This window comes from Cucurbita moschata, unplaced genomic scaffold, assembly GCF_002738365.1.
Source record: "Cucurbita moschata cultivar Rifu unplaced genomic scaffold, Cmos_1.0 Cmo_Scf00005, whole genome shotgun sequence".
Taxonomy (NCBI): domain Eukaryota; kingdom Viridiplantae; phylum Streptophyta; class Magnoliopsida; order Cucurbitales; family Cucurbitaceae; genus Cucurbita; species Cucurbita moschata.
In genome coordinates this window covers 2,488,200-2,508,689 of record NW_019268521.1, presented here as the reverse complement: position 1 = coordinate 2,508,689, position 20,490 = coordinate 2,488,200, and the positions used below count along the sequence as shown (strand labels likewise).

The 20,490-nt window shown below is 38.9% G+C and overlaps 2 protein-coding genes and 1 long non-coding RNA gene across 4 annotated transcripts in view; 1 reads left to right on the top strand and 2 right to left on the bottom strand.

Annotated features, from left to right (window-relative positions):
* LOC111442588 overlaps positions 1-7,345 on the top strand; it is a 12,254-nt gene extending 4,909 nt beyond the window's left edge. Inside the window, exons 2-3 of the long non-coding RNA XR_002710324.1 lie at positions 1,215-1,219; positions 7,260-7,345. This is a non-coding gene — a long non-coding RNA (uncharacterized LOC111442588). The remainder of the gene's footprint in view (positions 1-1,214; positions 1,220-7,259) is intronic.
* Positions 2,503-8,809, bottom strand: LOC111442574 (COP1-interacting protein 7-like). 2 transcript variants are annotated; one of them, XM_023079984.1, is made up of 10 exons: positions 8,262-8,809; positions 8,000-8,182; positions 7,805-7,905; positions 7,052-7,104; positions 6,901-6,956; positions 6,644-6,796; positions 5,537-5,757; positions 3,777-5,419; positions 3,400-3,700; positions 3,132-3,304 (listed from the first exon to the last, which is right to left on the bottom strand). In XM_023079984.1, exons 1-10 carry the CDS (start codon positions 8,318-8,320, stop codon positions 3,213-3,215), a joined length of 2,862 nt encoding a protein of 953 aa, XP_022935752.1. In that variant the 5' UTR covers positions 8,321-8,809; the 3' UTR covers positions 3,132-3,212. The 2 variants fall into 2 exon arrangements, with proteins under 2 accessions (XP_022935751.1, XP_022935752.1); XM_023079983.1 differs by having other exon boundaries at positions 2,503-3,700; positions 8,262-8,808.
* Positions 8,810-12,906: 4,097 nt separating this feature from the next.
* On the bottom strand, positions 12,907-19,496 carry LOC111442578 (beta-glucosidase 18-like). The gene is made up of 12 exons (XM_023079987.1): positions 19,263-19,496; positions 19,117-19,183; positions 18,970-19,028; positions 18,826-18,901; positions 17,468-17,542; positions 17,286-17,373; positions 15,945-16,197; positions 15,676-15,791; positions 14,292-14,544; positions 14,100-14,202; positions 13,905-14,013; positions 12,907-13,191 (listed from the first exon to the last, which is right to left on the bottom strand). Exons 1-12 carry the CDS (start codon positions 19,431-19,433, stop codon positions 12,963-12,965), a joined length of 1,599 nt encoding a protein of 532 aa, XP_022935755.1. The 5' UTR covers positions 19,434-19,496; the 3' UTR covers positions 12,907-12,962.
* Positions 19,497-20,490: the final 994 nt, after the last annotated feature.

Sequence of the window (20,490 nt, the reverse complement as noted above, 5' to 3'; positions counted from 1 at the left end):
TGATAATTTAAAAAAATAAATTCTTTTTTAAAAAAAAAAAAAAAAAAAAAACTCAGCTATCACGTGTTTCGTCATACCTTCGGTGGATGTCTACTTTACCTACGTGAGGTCAGGCCCGGTAGATACTCGCTCCAAATGAGAAGGGGATTCTCTGTTTAGACGGAAACTAGGAGGGGGTGAAACATTTTAGCTCTGTTCTATAAATGGAGTTGGTGTCACAATTGTAATTTTGATGGCAGCGAACTTACGATCGTGCGACACTCACTTCCCAGCAACAAGTGAGCTAAGCCAATTCGTTCTTGTGTCGTTTACAACCAAATGACGTATGCTCGAGCCTCTTGCCTCGATCTAAGAAAACAGGGACAAAGAGATTTCGAAAGAGAGTTTTAAAAGCAAGATTTGAAATATTGAAATCGGTGTTATATGTGATGCAAGCAAAAAGCACAACAACAATAGCTTACAATATATAACTATCGGGTAGGGGGATATGACTCGTCTCCATCTCCACCTAGCCCCAACTTTAAATAATTATATTTTGAATATATATAGATATACATTTTTTAGCTACATTAAAAAAAAAAAAATAGTGAATTTGATACTATTATAATATTTAAATTAAAGAAGATTTCTTTCCTTATTAAATATATTGATTTATTATTTTTTTTAAAATTTTTTTAATAAATATTATATTAAAAAAACAAAACTTTAAAATAAGAAAAATAAATAAATAAAAATTATCTACCGAGAATTTGATCCCGTAAAAATAAATGAAAATTTTTATAGAAATAGAGAATGAAATAAGTGGCGGAAATGGAGACGGGGACGGGGACCGAGAAGGCTTTCCCATCTCCGCCTTGCCCGTAGATATCTCAACCCATGAATTTAACATCATAAAAATAAAAAAAAATTGAAAAAAAAAACAAATTTTATTTTATTTTATATAAAAGGGTAAAATGGGGATTTGAGAAAGAATTAGATGCCTCACCTGACTGTCGGTGGGGGGAAATTGTGTATAAGAGAAGGAAAGAAGTAGCAGATGCTTCCAGAACAATTAAAGCCCACCAACTTTCTTTATTTCCAATTATGTCCTCAAGGAAAAACAAATCCAACGGCTGATCTGACTCCTTTTCTTGATCCAATCAACGGTTGGGATTTCAAGACAGCAGCATAACGAAGTTTGGTTGTCCTTCATTGTCTTTTTAATTGCTTTTGAGTTGAGGTGACAATTGTCAATGTTATACAGTCTGTACACAGATCACTTATACTCATTATCCAATCAGAGGATGCCATGTCATCGTATTTGGAAAAAACTATGTGGGCCCAGACATGTCTAGATCTAGATTCTAGGAGTTGATCTTTGTTCCAATTTATAATCTCAATTACTTTAGTTCATCCCTCAATGCTTGAATTAAATATATATATTAACATTTAAATATACATCTTCGTATTCTAATATTTATTTAAGTTTCGAATTTAGTATGCATCGTTTGCCATCTCAAAAATAGTGAACCCGACAGTTGATCGCGAGTGAACACTCTCATGTTTAAAAGGGAGATTGTCGTGTCGATAAGATATATATATTGTCCTCCTATCTTTTGAAAGGAGTGGTGTTTTATATTTTTAAAACCATAAAAAGTTGGGTTGTGTTAGATTTTTTCTTTTTCAGTTTAGGTTGGGTTGAATTTTTAGCGCTCGGAAACATAGGCTGACTGCTGAGTGTCACAGTCGCACTCTAGATGGCAGCGGACTTGCGATTGTGCGGCACTCACTTTCTTACGACAAGTGAGCTAAGTCAATTGGTTCTTACGTCGCCTACGGCCAAGCGACGTATGCTCGAGCCTTTGGCCTCGGTTTAAGAGAAGGTTTTAGAAAACGAGGGCAGAGAGAGATTTTTTTAAAGAGACATTATATAAGCAAGCAAGAGAGAAACAACAACGGCTCATAGTATATAACCTTGGGTAGAGAGAAATTGACAACTAGTCGTATCCCCTTATATACATTCTGAGGCATTTCATGTCTGGCAAGCCTAAACATGATTTTTCCGAAACGTCATACTTCCTAGAAATACAAAAGTAAAACACTACAATATGAAAAGACATAAAGGGTTTGGCTTGTCATGGGTATGCGGCCATGGATAACACGCCTTGGACGAGTATGACCATGACACTGAGTCAACTCTGGCTCAGCTGCACCACCCAGGGTACGAGTTTCTCTTTTGTCATTTTTCATCACCCAATGGACAAACCTTCGAGCCAATCTGCCACTAGCTCTATAATCCAACCATCCTCCCTAGTCCCATCAAGCTCAAAACGAAAATTCCGGTTGGTTAGCGAGTTGACAGGTTGGTTGTGAATTGACACTTTTTTTTGATAGTTCAACTCAACCGATCCAAAAATAGGGTTACAACTCATCCGAACCTAATACTACCTTACTTTTAACAAGATTATTATGAAAATCAAGAATATTTGACATTTGTAGCCGACGTTAATAATACACTGTGACTTGTAAATGATTGATACTTGAAATTTTAATTATTAACGTAACATTACACTGTATTAACATTATACAAACGGAATGAATAAGCATTGCCTTTTACAACTCTCTCTTGAAGCAAAAAAATGAAACAATATAAGTTAAAACACCAATCCAAACATGGCAGCATCATCCATGGCCTTATTAAGAACAAGGATCATCTACTAGCTTCATCTCACTCATCACTCACCTATTATCTGCACAACAATCAAACAATCTCAACAAATAACTCAAGACAATCATCCGCTAGCACGGAATCCAATTAACCAGAGAATAAACCGATGGAGGATCAATCCATGGACGTGTTTCGGGTTTTACGTCCGAAAAAGAGTAGCTTTCTGAAACCTTTAGGTGCTTTGGGAGAGTTTTCATCACTCATCCATTTCTTCCTCGAGTGTGTCGTATACTCCGAGATCATGTCGTTCGTCGAGGGAGGAGGAGTCGAGGTTTCAATCTCGATCTCAGAAATCTCGGGTGTGGCTGCAATATGATCAGCTACACCATTTTCTCCGGTGTTCATAGCTGAAGGGTCTAAGGCTTTATTGGACAAGACCACTAAATCAGTATGTTCTTCAATTGGCACAGACAAAACCTTGTCGTTTGAATAACTAAGAAAAGTTTCATCATTTTTCTCCACTGAATGGGTAGTGTGTAGCTCCTTAACATCTTCCATATTGTCATCAACATTGTCGATCGGTTGAGTTGCATTCGGTATCGGTATCATCGACTCCGCTGGCAATGCGGCTTCGTCGTTCTTGCCATCCGTTGTTGTCTGACCATAAGAATCAGAAGAAAGTGCCTTACTCAATTTCTTGTGCCCGTTTTTTAAATTGGAAGGTTTTACTTTGTTCGAGATAAGGTTCTTACTGTCGGTTTTCGGGAGCTTTCCTGATGAGATCGTCTTTTTTTGTTGACCTGATGGCGATCGAGTTGCAGACAACTTCTGAGGTGTACGAGCCATTGCAAGGCGATCTATGGTCGAACTCCTAAGCACAGGCTTAGGTGACTTCTTATCTTCTTGAACCTGGGCTTGGCTTTTTGGCTTCTCAATCTTAGACACACCAGGCTTAGAACTCACACTACCAAATTTACTCGACGCGCTCCGGTCAGCAATTCTTTTCTGTCGCTGAATCGCCAGTTCTTCCAGTCTCTTTCTCGTCTCTTCTTCCTGTAACACGAAGAAGAAAAGGAGCTTATGAACTGTAGTGTATGTATTTTGGAGATTGAATTCATAATCAAAATACCTTCTCAAATTTGCTCTTATGAACTATAGTTCTGCTACCAGAAACTGGTTTTCTTGTTCTTGATTGAACAAGAGATCCTCCCAAAGCTTTGGATCTTGTTTCTTTACTTGAAACTTTGCTACCAGATTCTTTGTTTTTGTTGCTCTTTTCGAAACCAGGTGACTCTTGATCGTCAACGCGGTCAGGTCCAATATCATTGTGTTTACCATTGGCTATGGTCGAAAAGTTATTTTCATAGTCCATTTCAGGTGTCCAAGATGCTACGGTCTGCTCTATAGCTATGTCTCGATCGAGCATCATGTAAAGGTCATCTGGTTCACTGACACCAAAAGTTGCAGGCTTATCATCTCGTGAGGTTTCTTGTTCGGCATCCCCAATAATGTCCGATACCATGCTTATGTCTCGTCTCGATTGAAAGTTGGATTGGTCGTCTACTAATGGTCGAGGCTGAATCATGAATGAGTCATCAGTCAAAACATCTTTTTTGTGCTTCTCTGCATAGAGATGTTCTTGAGCTGATGAAGAGAAGTCGGTGTCGTAAACTCCGGGACCGATGTTGTGATACTGATTGTTGGATTTATCAGCTGGATTGCTGACAAACCAATCACCATCTCTTTGATTTTTCATTCTCGAAGACACGGTAAGATCGGACGTCATGGAATGTGCATCGTTCCTCGATTCTCCGCCTCTTTGTGAAAATAATAGCTCTTCATATGTGCTTTCTCTCCTGTTAATTGGGTTGGAAACATCACCAGCTTCAAAGTTTTCAATATGTGTTCTTCCTTCATTAGCTGAGTTCCTGTCTGTCATGATGAAAGAATCACTTGAAACTTCACGCTGTCTTGGTGCTTTCTCTGATTCTGTAAAATGGATGTCTTGATTCTGAATCGAGGGCAGTTTGTCCGAGTTATCGGGCTCGTTTTCTCGCATAATAAGACTCTGGAAAGCATCCCATGGGCTACTGATCTTTTCTCCCTCGGAATTGTTCGACACCCGGTTAGTCTCCTGTCCTGCAGAATCATTTAAGTCATCAGCATTGCCATAGCCATTCTGTTTCTTTTGGCGTCGACTCGTTGGTTTATGTCTTCTCTCCAACGTCCCGACCGCGTCCTCTACCTGCTGTTTGATGGAATCCCCATCAATAAACTCACCCTCATCAGATGAATCATCCTCCGAGTGGCTGCCCTTTTCACCATTCTTCTTTGAGGTTATGTAATTGATATTTCGAATAACAACCGTTCGTGAGGACTTCTTTCCATGCCGTTTCTTACGTATCTTCTCGTCATCGGAGTGTTCATCTGATTCACTATCAACACTGGATTCACTTGACTCAGTAGTTCCTTCTTGTTCTGAAGTTCTGGGAACCTCCTTATGTGAAAGTTTCTTCTTGTTCTTATGAGATTTAGAACTCCTACGACCATTCGGTTCTCGATCAGAAACAAGACTCGAGTCATCGGCATTTGATCGCCACTGCATATTCCCCGGGTAATATGGTGGCGGCATCTGCATTCCGGGCAAGAGATATCCTTGATATGGACCATGAAAGTTGTGCATATACTGAGGAAGATGATTCGGCCATGCCATTGGCATTTGAGCTTTCCCATTCAACGATGGCATTTGCGCCGATTTTGGAAGGCTACCGTCTGCTTATATTCCGACCATATGAACTTAGATCGATCAGAGATCGGTTTACATAAGAACTAGTTTTCAGAAAAATCAGACAGCCCATAGTATATATGTAAATCAAAGCATTGGCATACCTTGATTGTTATCCAAACTTCCTTGACTTGCAGTCGAATCCGATCTTGGTGCTTGAGCATTGACGTTAGTTTCGTTGTCTTCACCGGCTAGTACGATACCGGAAGTTTCCGAGTAAGGAAATGCTGGCTGGGAGAATGCCTGCATAGCTGCTATTTCGTCTATCCAGTGTTTATCTTCATTCTTTTGCTTGCATAAGTCCATAAAGTTTATACATGCTTCCCTAAATCAACAAAATTATAGTGCTTTATGCTTTATCTAATATTTAAACGAACACTCTCTCGGAAAAGGAAAACCAAAGTCATGAATGAGGAAATAAAGAGATGTTTATCGATAATAGACTGAATCTCGAGTGCATGTTGTCAAGAAACAACGATCCGTCTTTCTAAGGAGTAAAACAAGAAGGTACTATCTATGTGAGATCCCACATTGGTCGAGTAGGAGAACGAAACATTCTTTATAAGGGTGTGGAAATCTCTCTCTAGTAACCTTGAGGGGAAGTCTGAAAGGGAAAGCCAAAGAGGACAATATTTGTTAGCGGTGGGCTTGGGCTGTTACAAATAGTATCAGAGCCAGACACCAGGTAGTGTGCCAGCGAGGAGGCTGAGCCCTAAAAGGGGGTGGACACGAGACGGTGTGTCAACAAGGAGGCTGAGCCCCGAAGGGGGTAGACACGAGGCGGTGTGCCAGCAAGGAGGCTGAGCCCCAAAGGGAGTGGACACGAGGCGGTGTGCCAGCAAAGAGGCTGAGCCCCAAAGGGAGTGGACACGAGGCAGTGTGCCAGCAAGGACACTGGGCCCTGAAGGGGGTAGATGGGGGGGTCCCACATCGATTGGAGAAGGGAACAAGTGTTAGCGAGAACGCTGGGCTCCGAAAGAGGTGTATTATGAGGTCCCACGTCGGTTCGGGAGGAGAACAAAACGTTTTTTATAAGGGTGTGGAAACCCCTCCCTAGCATACGAATTTTAAAAGTCTCGAGGGGAAGCCAACATCTACTAGCGGTGGACTTGAGCCGTTACGATCTATGTGAAACCGTCAATAACTTCAAAGCTAACAACAAGAGAGAAATGCCACAAACCAATCATACCAATAAATGCCAGAATTCATACCTCAAACGTGAAGCTCCAAAAGCATCAGCAAAAGATATAAGATCATCAATATGATCCAGCTCATATCCTGTGACTAAAGCACGGGCATAAGCCATTGCTTGCTCTTTGTGCAGCACTGCTTTTCGAGTCTCTAGAACACGCTGAAGGCAGACCCTGTAGATTACCCATTACTGAAAAATCAGTGCATTAGACAATATGCAACACTAAATCTAACAGATATACTAATTAGCCAGAAGTAATATGAATGCTGATATTACTTGGGATTCTCCTTCGATGCAGCATCGTCATTATATTCATCCGAATCGCCCTTCACCTGTTTGCCCCATCATAATAAAAGATCCAACATCACTGCATAAACATCCACAAGACATTGCATCTCCATGGAATGACAAAAACAAAACGACTTACCCTCGAGGTGGGGCTAGATCTTTTCGAGTTCCAATCAGCAGTCGTCGTGTTTCCTGTCAATTCCACGTCAAACACCCTTAGATGCATCAAGCATGGTGATTGTGAGATCTCACATCAGATGGGGAGGAGAACGAAGCATTCTTTATAAGAATGTGGAAACCTCTCCCTAGAAGACGCGTTTTAAAAACTTTGAGGGGAAGCCTGAAAGAGAAAGCCAAAGAGGACAATATCCGATAGCAGTGGCCTTGGGCTCTTACAAATGGTATCAGAGCTAGACACCAGACGATGTCCTAGTGAGGAGGCATAGCCCCGAAGAGGGTGGACACGAGGCGGTGTGCCGGCAAGGACATTGGGAACCAAAAGGGGGTGGACTGGGGGGCTTGGGCTGTTATAAATGGTATCAGAGGCAGACATTGGGCGATGTGCCAACGAGGAGGCTGAGCCCCGAAGAGGGTGGACAAGGTGGTGTGCCAACAAGGACACTAGGCCCCAAAGGAGGGTAGATTGTGGGGTTCCACATCGATTGGAGAAGGGAACGAAGCATTGTGAGATCTCACATCGATTGGGGAGTAGAACGAAACATTCTTTATAAGGGAAGTGCGAGAGGGAAAGCCCAAAGAGAACAATACTAAAGTGAATGCATCCCAAAAACTCGGAGAACATATCAACATATCAATAGCTCTAGTTATCAAAGCATCATATCATATTTGCCAAGAACAAGCTTATTGCAGTACCAATTGTTCTATTCATTACCTTCTGCATCTGTGGACATAGAACTCTCAATCTGCACAATCTCCTTCTCTGTAGTAACAAATCTCTCAAGAACTTCAGGCGTGCTAACAAATCTCACAAATCTATATCATCAAATCCCCAAAACAGTAACAATTACGCAAATGACAAACCAGCAAAAGCTTGGATCCAGAATACCAAAAGAGAAGAACAAATGACCTCTGAAGAGTGCCCTTAGTGAACCAAGAAGCGTTTGATCCTGCAACAGGGCGAAGAGTAATGGAGTAACCCCCCTTGGAAATCTGATCCTTAGCACATTTCAGGTGGGAGATAAACGGCTGAAGAAGCCCAGATGCCAGTTTCTCAGTCGCACCTCCAATGCCGGAGATAACCAGATCACATCTTAAACAATCACACAAACAACATCAGGACAAAACCCAGAAACACAAACAATTAATCTCAAAACCCCAGAAAAACTAACCTGGTTCTGGTCGGAGTGAGCTGAAACAGAGCATGATCCAGACGGGTGCGAGGATCCATGAAACCCAAATCACAGAAAAAAAGGCGAAAATCAAGAGAGATAGATGATTTCAGAAATGGGTCATAGCCTCAACAGCCGATTCATTGGATCGAAGGCTCCAAACAGTAGGCGCTCGTTGCACATGGGACAGTGAGTGAAGAGTTCAGAGAATGAGAAGAAGAGGGATTTGTTTAGAACATTATTGAAAAACGTGGGTCCATATGAAATTGCCGACAAATTCGTATTTCTTCACTCACCCACAAAAAATCCCGATTAGAATTGTCGATGATTTCAGAAAAAAACAGAAATGGCGATGGTGGGGCTAACAGAGCCAGAGGGGAAATTGGAAAAGGAAGCTTTATTGAAGTGTTCTTGTTTTCGTTCCTTCTTTGTCATTTTCACAGCAAGATACAGAGAGAAAGAAGAGTGAAGAAATGGCCAAAGAATAATCCAACCACCAACCACAGCCTTAGATTTTTCAAGGCTTTCACCAGAGCTTACGATGAAGACGATCGTGGTTGTTGGTGTTCTTTTGTTCGTCCATGAATTTGTAGAAACATTTTTTTTTTTTTTGTTAAGGCCGGTAGAATTGAATTAGCTTGTAACCTTATGTTCAAGAGTGTTTGGAGGTTGACCCAACAAACCGCTAACCGATATTGTCCTCTTTGGGCTTGCCCAGATCAACCGCTAACCGATATTGTCCTCTTTGGGCTTGCCCAGATCAACCGCTAACCGATATTGTCCTCTTTGGGCTTGCCCAGATCAACCGCTAACCGATATTGTCCTCTTTGGGCTTGCCCAGATCCACCGCTAACCGATATTGTCCTCTTTGGGCTTGCCCAGATCAACCGCTAACCGATATTGTCCTCTTTGGGCTTGCCCAGATCAACCGCTAACCGATATTGTCCTCTTTGGGCTTGCCCAGATCAACCGCTAACCGATATTGTCCTCTTTGGGCTTGCCCAGATCCACCGCTAACCGATATTGTCCTCTTTGGGCTTGCCCAGATCCACCGCTAACCGATATTGTCCTCTTTGGGCTTGCCCAGATCAACCGCTAACCGATATTGTCCTCTTTGGGCTTGCCCAGATCAACCGCTAACCGATATTGTCCTCTTTGGGCTTGCCCAGATCAACCGCTAACCGATATTGTCCTCTTTGGGCTTGCCCAGATCAACCGCTAACCGATATTGTCCTCTTTGGGCTTGCCCAGATCAACCGCTAACCGATATTGTCCTCTTTGGGCTTGCCCAGATCAACCGCTAACCGATATTGTCCTCTTTGGGCTTGCCCAGATCAACCGCTAACCGATATTGTCCTCTTTGGGCTTGCCCAGATCAACCGCTAACCGATATTGTCCTCTTTGGGCTTGCCCAGATCAACCGCTAACCGATATTGTCCTCTTTGGGCTTGCCCAGATCAACCGCTAACCGATATTGTCCTCTTTGGGCTTGCCCAGATCCACCGCTAACCGATATTGTCCTCTTTGGGCTTGCCCAGATCCACCGCTAACCGATATTGTCCTCTTTGGGCTTGCCCAGATCAACCGCTAACCGATATTGTTTTGGGTTTTCCCATATCACTGGGAGCAGATATTGTCCTTTGAGCTTTCCCTTTCGAGCTTCACTGGGAGGCTTTAAAAGCCGTCTGCTAAGCAAAGATTAGGTTTCCATGCTTCCCCTCAAAGCTTTATAACGCGTCTACTACGGGAAGGTTTTCACACCCTTATAAATGGTGGTTTGTTCTCTTCCCCAACCAATGTGGGACATCACAATCCACCCCTAACGAGATCTAAGCTTAAAAGACACAAAAGTTCAAATCCGAAAAACAACCGTATTTCTAGTTGTTATAGAAGACACGAAAAGCTTCCCCCATTATTCGATTCTTTCTAAGACGTAGGATCGTTTTAGATCGTACCCGAGCCGTCCAATTAATTTTTTTAAAACAAATCATCCATAGGTTTATATTTATTTATTTATTTTATTTTGAATATTCTCAACACTAACTATTTAATGAAATTTATTACAACAGCTAAAAATGAGATGTTTGATAAATTAGGAGAAAGTGAAAGAGATGTTACATGTCATTTAAATGGGTAATTAATGCAATAATTAAAGATATAAATGAAATTAAAGTAAAAAACAACAAAGAGTGGTTAATTTCTAAGTTTATATTTATAGTTAAAATATGATTAATATAAATAGCTTTTGGTTGCTTGCACTCAATTAGGAATAATTAAATTAAGATTAAGTTGTAATTTGTAACAAACTATAGACCAAATGATATTTAAATAATATACTTTACTCAACAACTACATTTTTCTAATTATGATAGATAAAATGTCACAATTATAAACGACAAACAATTATAAACGACAATTAAATTAATATGGATTTTTTTTGGTTTCTTAAAAACATGTTTTTTTTTTTCTAAAAATAAAATTGTCATTTGACTTTACCTATGCACGGGAGTATAGATGTCTATTTTACTTGCAGAGACTTGTCTCAAACGGAGAGGGGATTCACTGTTTAGACGGAAAGTGGAGAGACAGTGGAGAACATTTTTTTTCTCTGTTACACAAATGGGGTCAGGGACGGTATTATATTCTCTGTCCCCATTCTCGCCCCAAATCTCCACTCCATCTCGTTTAATATAAATATAAATATAGTTTCAACCGATATGAATATATTAATACATATATATTAAAAAAAATAATTAATTTTGACACTCTAATCATAATACTTAATAGATTTTTTTTTTAATTGTTAAAAGATTGTATTGTAATATTAAATTTCCAAGTTTTTAAAATTATATTATACTTATGAAATATATTAATTTATTACTTTTTTTTTTACAAATTTTTTAATAAAGACTATATACAAAATATAGAGATTAATTTTTTTACAAATTTTAATGATTTATTTTTTAAATTTTAATAGGTAGAAATACCTATTTTATCCGTCATGAACGGGGAGGAAAGTCCCCGTTTAATTAGAGAATGGGGAACGAGTGGGAAACATTTTTTCCATTAGATAAATGGGGTCGAGGAAAAATTTATACTCCCCGAACCCCACCCAATTCTCCCGCTTATATATATATATATAAAAAATTAAAATTTGATTTTTTAGAAATTACGTGGTTAGAACCTAACATATTAATTTTTTAAGATTTTTTTAAAAAAAGATTATAGTTAGTTATTTAAAATTTTAATGGGTAAATAGAGATTAAGACATTTTTTTTCAGGATAGAAATTCAATTGTTACAAATTCAAAAATATAAACACTAAATTATTACACGTAAAAAAAATCAATGACTAAATTATTCCAACTTTGAAAGTACAAGGACTAAATCGTTACAAACTAAAATTTAGGGACTGAATTGAAACTTCTATCGAAGTTTAAATAACATAAATGTTTTTTTTAGCAAAATAAAGAACGAATTCAATTTCATGAATTGAACGGTCATTTATGAACTTCAAAAGCGTGAACAAAATGGGTGTTTCAGAGCGTAAGAATGTAGCTCATATTAGCTGGCTTATAGTGACAAATAGTCTCTATGATGGTTACATTATACCCAAATTTAGAAGCCCCATTAACACATTATAGTAAACACTTTGTTTTATATATAATGACATGAAATTGTACCAACCTTCATTTATGGTATTCCTAATTTCGAATTTTTTTTTAATATATTAAAAAAAATTAACTTTTATAGACGCGTAATTAATAGATTTTAGAATACCCTTTATCCCAAATTTGGAATTCGGATTCGGCATCTATGTGTCTTGTCATTCCCTTACATCTATTCTGATAGAATTGCTTGAGTACTATTAACTTTCAATTCTCTTAACCCTTTTGAATCAGAATTTGGAATTCGGATTCGGGATCTATGTGTCTCGAGATTCCCTTGCAGTTATTCTCAGGAGCTCACCCAACATCGAATTGCTTAAGTTATTATGGTCGAGCCACCGATAAAGAAAGTGCACTTTGTTAGTATAGGTATTAACTTTGAACTCTCTTAACCCTTTTGAATCAGAATTTGGAATTCAGATTCAGGATCTATGTGTCCCAATATTCCCTTGCATCTATTCAGGAGGTTGCCCAACATAGAATTGCTTGAATTATTATGGTCCAGCCACCAACAAAGAAGGTGCACCTTGTTAGTATAGATATTAACTTTTAATTCTCTTGACCTTTTCTACGTAATAGATATGGTCTTTTTTGAGTTTTCCCTTTCAAACTTCTCATCAACATTTTTAAAACCAGTCTGCTCGATACAAATTTTCACACTCTTATAAAAAATATTTTATTCCCCTCTTCAATAGCGGGATCTCACAAATTTAAAATTAGCCATATATATATATATATATATATATATTTTAACTACAATTTCATTATTATATTTTTGGTATAATTTTGTAAAATTATGTTTTTTTTAATTTATAAAAACTAATAACAAATTAGAAAATCATTGATTGTTTGAATTAATATAAAAGTAACAAGTCAAGTTGCATAATTATTATACTTTTTGTTTTATTGTTTCATTAATAAACTAATTAGTGACAACCAAAGCTAGCTGGCTTTGATTTGAAGCATCGAAATATCCATTCAATATTAATAATATTTTTTTAAAATAAAGTTGTTACATTATTATTACATTAATATTACATGAGGGAATCAAAGGCATTTGTATTCAATATGGATGAAGATTTAGCAAGTGCTTGTGGATGTCCGCCGAGAAAGGAAGCAAACCACTGGGCCGACAGTTTGGGCCGACGCTCAAGTGTCTGTCGGTCCACATACAAAAGCCCAAACCTCGTACCGTACCCATCGGCCCACTCGAAGTTGTCCATTAACGACCATGCAAAATACCCTCTCACGTCAGCACCATTCCTGTCATAAAAAAAAATAATAAAAATAATTATAATGTAAGGTATGGATTACATTATTATTTAATTTCTTTTTTGTCCGACACGTTTAGGTTGGTTGGGTTGATGACCCGAATGACTTGAATAGAGTTCATAATGTATGAAATCCCACGTGGATTGGAGAGTAGAACGAAATATTTATTATAAGAACGTAGAAACCTCTCTCTAGTAGACGTGTTTTAAAATTGTGAGGCTTATAACAATATTAACGGGTCAAAACGGACAATATCCGTTAGTAGTGGGTTTGGACGTAGTTTTGGGTCGGGTCATTGAGTTATTCATTTTTAAAAAATCTATTTATTCTTGATACGTGTCACATTAATAACTAAAATCTCATAAAATTCAAATATAAACATTTACAAACACAACAGATCACTTTCATCCGTTGTAAATGTTAATTATTTTTAATCTTCGTAACAATTTTAAAAGTAGAATAGAGTTGGGTTGTGAACCCTATTTCTGATTGGTCGGGTTGACCCAATTAAAAAACGTTTTGACTCACGAACCAAATCAAATTTTTGGTTTTCCAAATACTCAACCTGGGTCATCGGATCATATGAACAACCCTACCCAAATTTAATAAAAATAGAAAATATTTTAGATATATATATAAACGGGAAATCTAGATGAAAAAGATAACAGGGTTGTATGAAGAAGGTAAATAGGTTGTTTATTTACCTCATTGCTTTAGCCAAGGAAGCGAGGTACTTCTTGTGGTAATTGACTCGTTTCGTGTCATTTACCATGTCTTCAACGTTGTTACCGTCACTGGACGGTGCAGAGTAACCTTGAAAAAAACAAAATTTTCAATATCTTAAAACCTAAATTAAAAATTTAAATCATACCCATGTGATCACACTTAGCTCAACTTACCATTTTCAGTGACATAAATGGGCTTGTCGGGATACCTTTCTTTGATATAATTAATGATCTTTTCCAAACCTCTTGGAACAACAAAGAATCTGTCAACTCCAGTCTGTCATGTAAAAAGGGTAACTTTATCATTTACACACTCGCATGTTGTATTTATAAACACAAGAAGATAAAAGGGGGGAAAGAGCATACTGGGTCACCAATGGAAACACCGTCCCGGTAGCCGGTGGTGTCGAGGAAGCCTTTAATTGGACGATTTGCATCGTCGGAGCAGATAGAATGAAGGCAGTCCTTTGTGTAAAGTGTGGTGTAATGGTTCACATAAATGTAGTCCAAACTTCCCTTTAGAACCTTTTTCTCTGCCTTTGAGAAGCGTGGAAGTTGGCTTCCTAATATTGTTTGCATTTCCTTTGGATAATCTCCGTACACGATCGGATCGTATACCCTGTTCATGTTTTCTTCATTAAATTTAGTCGATTATAGCATGTTTTGTTATATCCCACATTAGTTGGGGAGGAGAACGAAACATCCTTTCCCTGACAGACGTGTTTTAAAGCCTTGAGGGGAAGTTCGAAAGGGAAAGTCTAAGGAGGACAATCTCTGCTAGCGGTGGGCTTGAGCTGTTATAAATGGTATCAGAGCTAGACATTGGGTAATGTGTCAGCGAGGAGACTGTTCCCCCAAGGAGGTAGACAAGAGGTGGTGTACTAGTAAAGACGATGGCCCTGAAGGGGGTGGACTTAGTGGTGGTCCTATATTGATCGGAGAAAGGAACGAGTGCTAGCGAGGACACTGGACGTTGAGCCCTGAAGGGGGTGGACAATATCCACAATGGTTAGGGAGGAGAACGAAACATCCTTATATCACTAGGCTCCAAAGGGGGTAGACACGAGGCAGTGTGCCAATAAGGACGCTAGGACCCGAAGGAGGTGAATTTGGTGGTAGTCCCACATCGATTGAAGAAAGGAACGAGTGCCAGTAAGGATGTTGGACGCTGGATCCTGAAAGGGGTGGACAATAATTGGAGAAAGGAACGAGTGCCAGCAAGGACGTTGGACGCTGGGTCCTGAAGCGGGTGGACATCCCACATTGGTTGGGGAGGAGAACGAAACACCGTTTATAAGAGTGTGGAAACCTTACCCATTTTAAATGAACACTGGGCGCTGAAGGGGGGGGGTTGGATATCTCACGTTTGTTTGGGCCCTGAAAGGGGTGGATTGTGATATCTCACGTTGGTTTGGGCCCTGAAGGGGAGTGGATTGTGATATCTCACGTTAGTTTGGGCCCTTAAAAGGGGGTGGATTGTAATATCTCACGTTAGTTGGGGAGTAGAACGAAACACCTTTAAAGGGTGTGGAAACCTTATGAAGCCTGAAAGAGAAGACCCCAAGAGGACAATATCTGCTAGCGATGAGCCTAAGTTCGAAAGGGAAGACCTAAAGAGGACAATATCTACTGGCGGTAAGCCTAATTTCGAAAAGAAAAATCGAAAAAGAACAATATCTACTCGGAGTGGCGTAGGCGGTTACATATTTTGACACAATGGTATATCAAAGTCAAAGGAAAAAGAACTGACCAAGCAAAGTTGAAAATCAAGGCTCTGTCCACTGCTTGTCTGTCGAATTCATTGTCGGTGAATGGTTCATACATGTGTCCAAATGCCACTAATCCTATGGATCCGCCTTGTTTTCCCTACAAATAAGGTTTATATATATATAAATAAATTAATGAATCTTATAATTTTATAACTGTTTTAACTAATCCTAAGCTCGAATTTAATAAAATTATTACAATTTTTTAAAAACATATTATGAAGAAAAGGAGAGGATATAAGAAGAATGCTACTTGAAAATGGGTGCGATAAAGTCGAACGGCCTTGGCATGGGCAAGTAACATGTTGTGCATGACGATGAGAGGCTCGATATCCGAGTTGCCAACCGAGCAATTTCCAAAAGGTGGCGAGCAGTGAGCCGGTGGATAAACTCCTTTTATATAAGCCATTAATACCACCAAATTTGGCTCGTTTATGGTCATCCAATGCTTCACTCTATCTCCGAACTCTTCGAAACATATTCGTGCAAAATACACAAAATCTTCCCTACAATAAACCATTGGATTGTCCCCGTTACGTTAGTTGACAACCACAAACAAAGCTCAAAAGAAGTAGAAGTGTTCAGGGTCGGGTTCGGGTTGTGTTATTTTTTAGATCCAACCCAACCATTTGAATGGTAAATTTTTTCAATCTAAACAAAAAAAGAATTAAGAGTGTAACCGTCCAAACTCATCGCTAGTAGATATTGTCCGCTTTAGAGCATTACGTGTCGCCGTCAGCCTCACAATTTTAAAACATATCTATTAGGGAGAGATTTTCATATCATTATAAGTAATATTTTGTTCTCCTCTCCAACTTACGTGGGATCCCACAATCCACTCCCTTTGGGGTCTAACATCCTCGCTGACACACCGCTTAGTGTCGGGCTTTGATACCATTTGTAATAGCCCAAGCCCACCGCCAATAGATATTCTCCGCTTTGGAGAGTTACGTATTGCCATCAACCTCATAGTTTTAAAACACGTCTACTATAGAAAGGTTTCCACACTATTATAAGGAATGTTTCGTTCCCCTCTCTAACTAATGTGGGATCTCACAATCCACCCCTTGGGGTCCAGCGTCCTCCCTGACAAGCAGCTTAGTGTCTGCGAGGAGAGTTACGTATTGCCATCAACCTCACAATTTTAAAACGCATCTACTATATAGAGGTTTCCGCACCATTATAAGAAATGTTTCATTCCCTTCTTCAACTAATGTGGGATCTCACAATCCACCCCCTTGGAGTCCAACATCCTCACTGACACACCACTTAGTGTCGGGCTTTGATACAATTTGTAACAGCCCAAGCCCACCACTAGTAAATATTGTCCACTTTGGCTCGTTACGTATCCCTATCAACCTCCCTTTTAAAACGCGTCTACTACAGAGAGATTTCCACACCATTATAAGAAATGTTTCGTTCTCTCTCCAGCCAACGTAAGATCTCACATACAGAAACCCACAAACCAACTCAACCCATAAATTTTTCATTTATTCGATCCAATCTAACCAAAATAAATTCATAACCCAACCCGAATCCACCGAATTTATCTAGTCATCGAGTATTAAAATAGACAAAAAGGGGGAGAAATTACTGCATTTGAGAGCTCATCCAACTTCCATATCTTTTGTCCAGTTCATCAGGGAGGTCATGATGGTGAATGGTCACAAAAGGCTCTATGCCTGCCCAATTCATAATTATAGATAAATTAAAACTAAAATTGTAATTAACCCTAAAAAAAGGGGTAAAAGTAACAAAAGGAAATAGGAGAGGTACCTCTTAGCAACAAACGATCAATTACTTTATTGTAGAAAGAGATCCCTCTTCGGTTGATTTTACCAAATCGTCCTCCTATATTATTATTATTATTATTATTATTATTATTACAAAATTAAATTATTAATATAATCTTTCAATAATTTTTATTATTCGTATCAATGATTAAAGATTATGATCGCATTTTAAATATTTTTATATATATATAAAATCTTTGAGATAGATTGCATGTCCAAATAATAATAATAAATAAATAAATAAAGATTATGATTTGTTTAAAAAGCATATATTAATTTTTTTTATTTGGTAAAAAAGGCACATTCCTCACATTAAATAATAGTCAAATGTAGACTTTATTGTATTTAATTATTATTGCTAATTGTCGTTTTCTTATCAGAAATAAACAAATGCTAACGTCAATAAATTAGAAAAGAAATATTAACCTAATTTTTTAAAAAAATAATAATAATTTTGTTAACTGATTAAATAGAAGATTAAATTATAATTTTATTTTTTTAAATTTTAATTTTATCCAAAAAAAAAATTAAAATATCCCAAGTACAAAGATGTCCTAGGTGAGATCCCACATTAGTTCGGGAAGAGAACTAATTTATTGTTTAATAGTGTAGAAACCTTTTATTAGTAGGTGTGATCTAAAAATCTTGAGGGAAAGTCTAAAGTGAAAACCCAACTAGGACAATAGTGAGTTTAGGCTATTACAAATGGTAGCAGAGCTAGACATCAGGCGATGTGCTAGTGAGTATGCTGAGCCCCGAAAGGGGGTGGACCCAAGGTACAAGGACACTGCCCTAGAAGGGGGTGGATTGTGAGATCACACATCGGTAGGGGAGGAGAACGAGACATCCTTTAGAAGGGTGTGAAAACTTCAGGGGTGGGCCCGAGATGTAAGGACGCTGGCCTAGAAAAGGGTGGATTGTGAGATCCCACGTCGATTGGGGCGAAACATCTTTTAGAAGGGTGTGAAAACTTGGGGGGGGAGGGGGGTGGACCCGAGGTACAAGGACGCTGGCCCAGAAGAGGGTAGATTGTGATGAAAACTTGGGGTGGGAGGGGGGTGGACCCGAGGTACAAGGACGCTGGCCCAGAAGGGGGTAGATTGTGAGATCCCACATCGGTTGTGGAGGAGAACGAAACCTGCTCTAGAAGGGTGTGGAAACCTCTTCTTAGAGGATGTATTTTAAAAACTTTGAAGGGAAGCTGGAAAAGGCAAACGGAAACACGACAATATCTGCTAGCTATGGGCTTGTGTTGTTACACCGAAATCTAACGAGTGGAAGTCTATTCGGTTTTTGAAATTTTTACACTAATTGGGTAATGAGAAAAGGAGGGGAGCTTACTTGGCAAAATTCGGGTCCAGGAAATGGAAAACCGATAAGCATTCATCCCCATGGAATGCATCAGCTCAATATCTTCCTGCAAATCAAACCCAACCTCATCTCAATCGAAGCTCCGGCGACCGGAAAATGAGTAAAACAGAGTACCAGAAAACGGTGGTAGTGATCGTCGGCGACATCTCCGGTATCGTTGTTCTTAATTTTTCCTGCAAAATTCCGAATCATAACGAAAGTTATACGCAAATCGGGGAAGTGGGTTTTGATGGGAAAGTGAAATTAGAAAGTGGGTAAGACCTGGAATGTGGGAAAACGCATCCCAGTTACTCGTTCCCCTTCCATCTTCAAGAAAAGCTCCTTCGATCTGTACAATAAAGTGCCCTAAAAGCTTCAAAACCAGAAATGGAATCGAAGAAGATGAAGAAGATGAGAGAAATCAGTGCCTGGTACGAGGAAGTGGCAGTTCCGAACAAGAAATGGTCGGGAAAATCTGATCTTTTGATTTCTTGTTGTTCTTGTTCTTCATTTTGGGCGAAACTCTGAGCTGAAGGATGCGAGGCAATGCAAAGGATGAGCAGAAGAGATGAGCAAAATGGAAGGATTTTGGTGCCCATTATGACCGTTTCAAACTTTGGGGCCGCCGATTGGCAAATCAAAATCACAAGCTTCGTCTCAAATAAGCAAAAGAAAAAAAAAATTATAAAAAAATTTAAATATTATACTAATGAACAAAGAAATCATTACTAACATGTTAGTTGAATAGGTCTCTCCACAATGGTACTGTATTGTTCACTCTAAACTTCCCCAAAATGCCTCAAACACTGTTGCACGAATGGCTTAAAATTGAATCCACGACATCTGTTGTCGTGACACTACGGTGGTTGATTCAATCTTGCTACCGTGTCTCGATCTTAGCTTGCATGCCTCCTCTTTGTGAGTGAGGGAGGAATCTTATGTTGACCCTTTGAACATTGTCCCCAAAGACGATGCTCTCGACGCGACCCCAGGTCAGGCGGGACTACCCGCTGAGTTTAAGTAGAGGAAAAGAAACTTACAAAGATTCCCTTAGTAACCGCGAGTGAACAAGGAAGAGCCCACCTTGAGAATCGGCCACCCTCGACGTTCGAATTGTAGTCTAGAGAAGCGCGGGCACAAGTTCCCTGGAAGGGGGCGCCAAAGAGGGTGAGAGCGTCGTTGCGCTCGAACCCTGTCGCACCACGAGGCGCTGTCAACGAGACAAATAGTATTCCTTGATTATAAACGCATAATAATTTCTTAAATTGGCCGATCTACGGCATGAGAACTAAAAATATTAATATTACTATGGAAGGTGGGTATTTTTTAAAGGTGGTTTATGTTACTAACCAATAATTATTGAGTCATATCTTGAGATATATCCGAGGATAAATAAAAAAGAGAAATAATTTATGAGCTTGATACAAAACTGTGAACGGTATTTTTTTTAATTAATAATTATGTCCATATATTAATGGTAATATATTTAAAAATATAAAATTTTAAAAGATTATTTTAAAATAAAATATTAATAATTTTATTAGTGTTAGGTGGGTGGAGCTTAATCACTTCTCTATTAGACATGTTTTTTTTTTTTTTTTTTTTATATTTTTGACTTATTTGATCGAGTTTAATTTTATGGCGACGTATTTATAT

Bases quoted from the DNA above. Each gene is read 5' to 3' on its own strand.
- LOC111442578 (XM_023079987.1), bottom strand. From the start codon at position 19,433: ATGGGCACCAAAATCCTTCCATTTTGCTCATCTCTTCTGCTCATCCTT. The intron at 19,184-19,262 runs GCACTGATTTCT...TTTATTGTACAG, and splicing joins CTGCCACTTCCTCGTACCAG to ATCGAAGGAGCTTTTCTTGA. The intron at 18,902-18,969 runs GTACTCTGTTTT...TTTGATTTGCAG, and splicing joins ATCACTACCACCGTTTTCTG to GAAGATATTGAGCTGATGCA.
- LOC111442574 (XM_023079983.1), bottom strand. From the start codon at position 8,320: ATGGATCCTCGCACCCGTCTGGATCATGCTCTGTTTCAGCTCACTCCG. The intron at 7,906-7,999 runs GTCATTTGTTCT...TTGATGATATAG, and splicing joins ACTAAGGGCACTCTTCAGAG to ATTTGTGAGATTTGTTAGCA. The intron at 5,758-6,643 runs GTATGAATTCTG...TTGTTGATTTAG, and splicing joins TTTGGAGCTTCACGTTTGAG to GGAAGCATGTATAAACTTTA.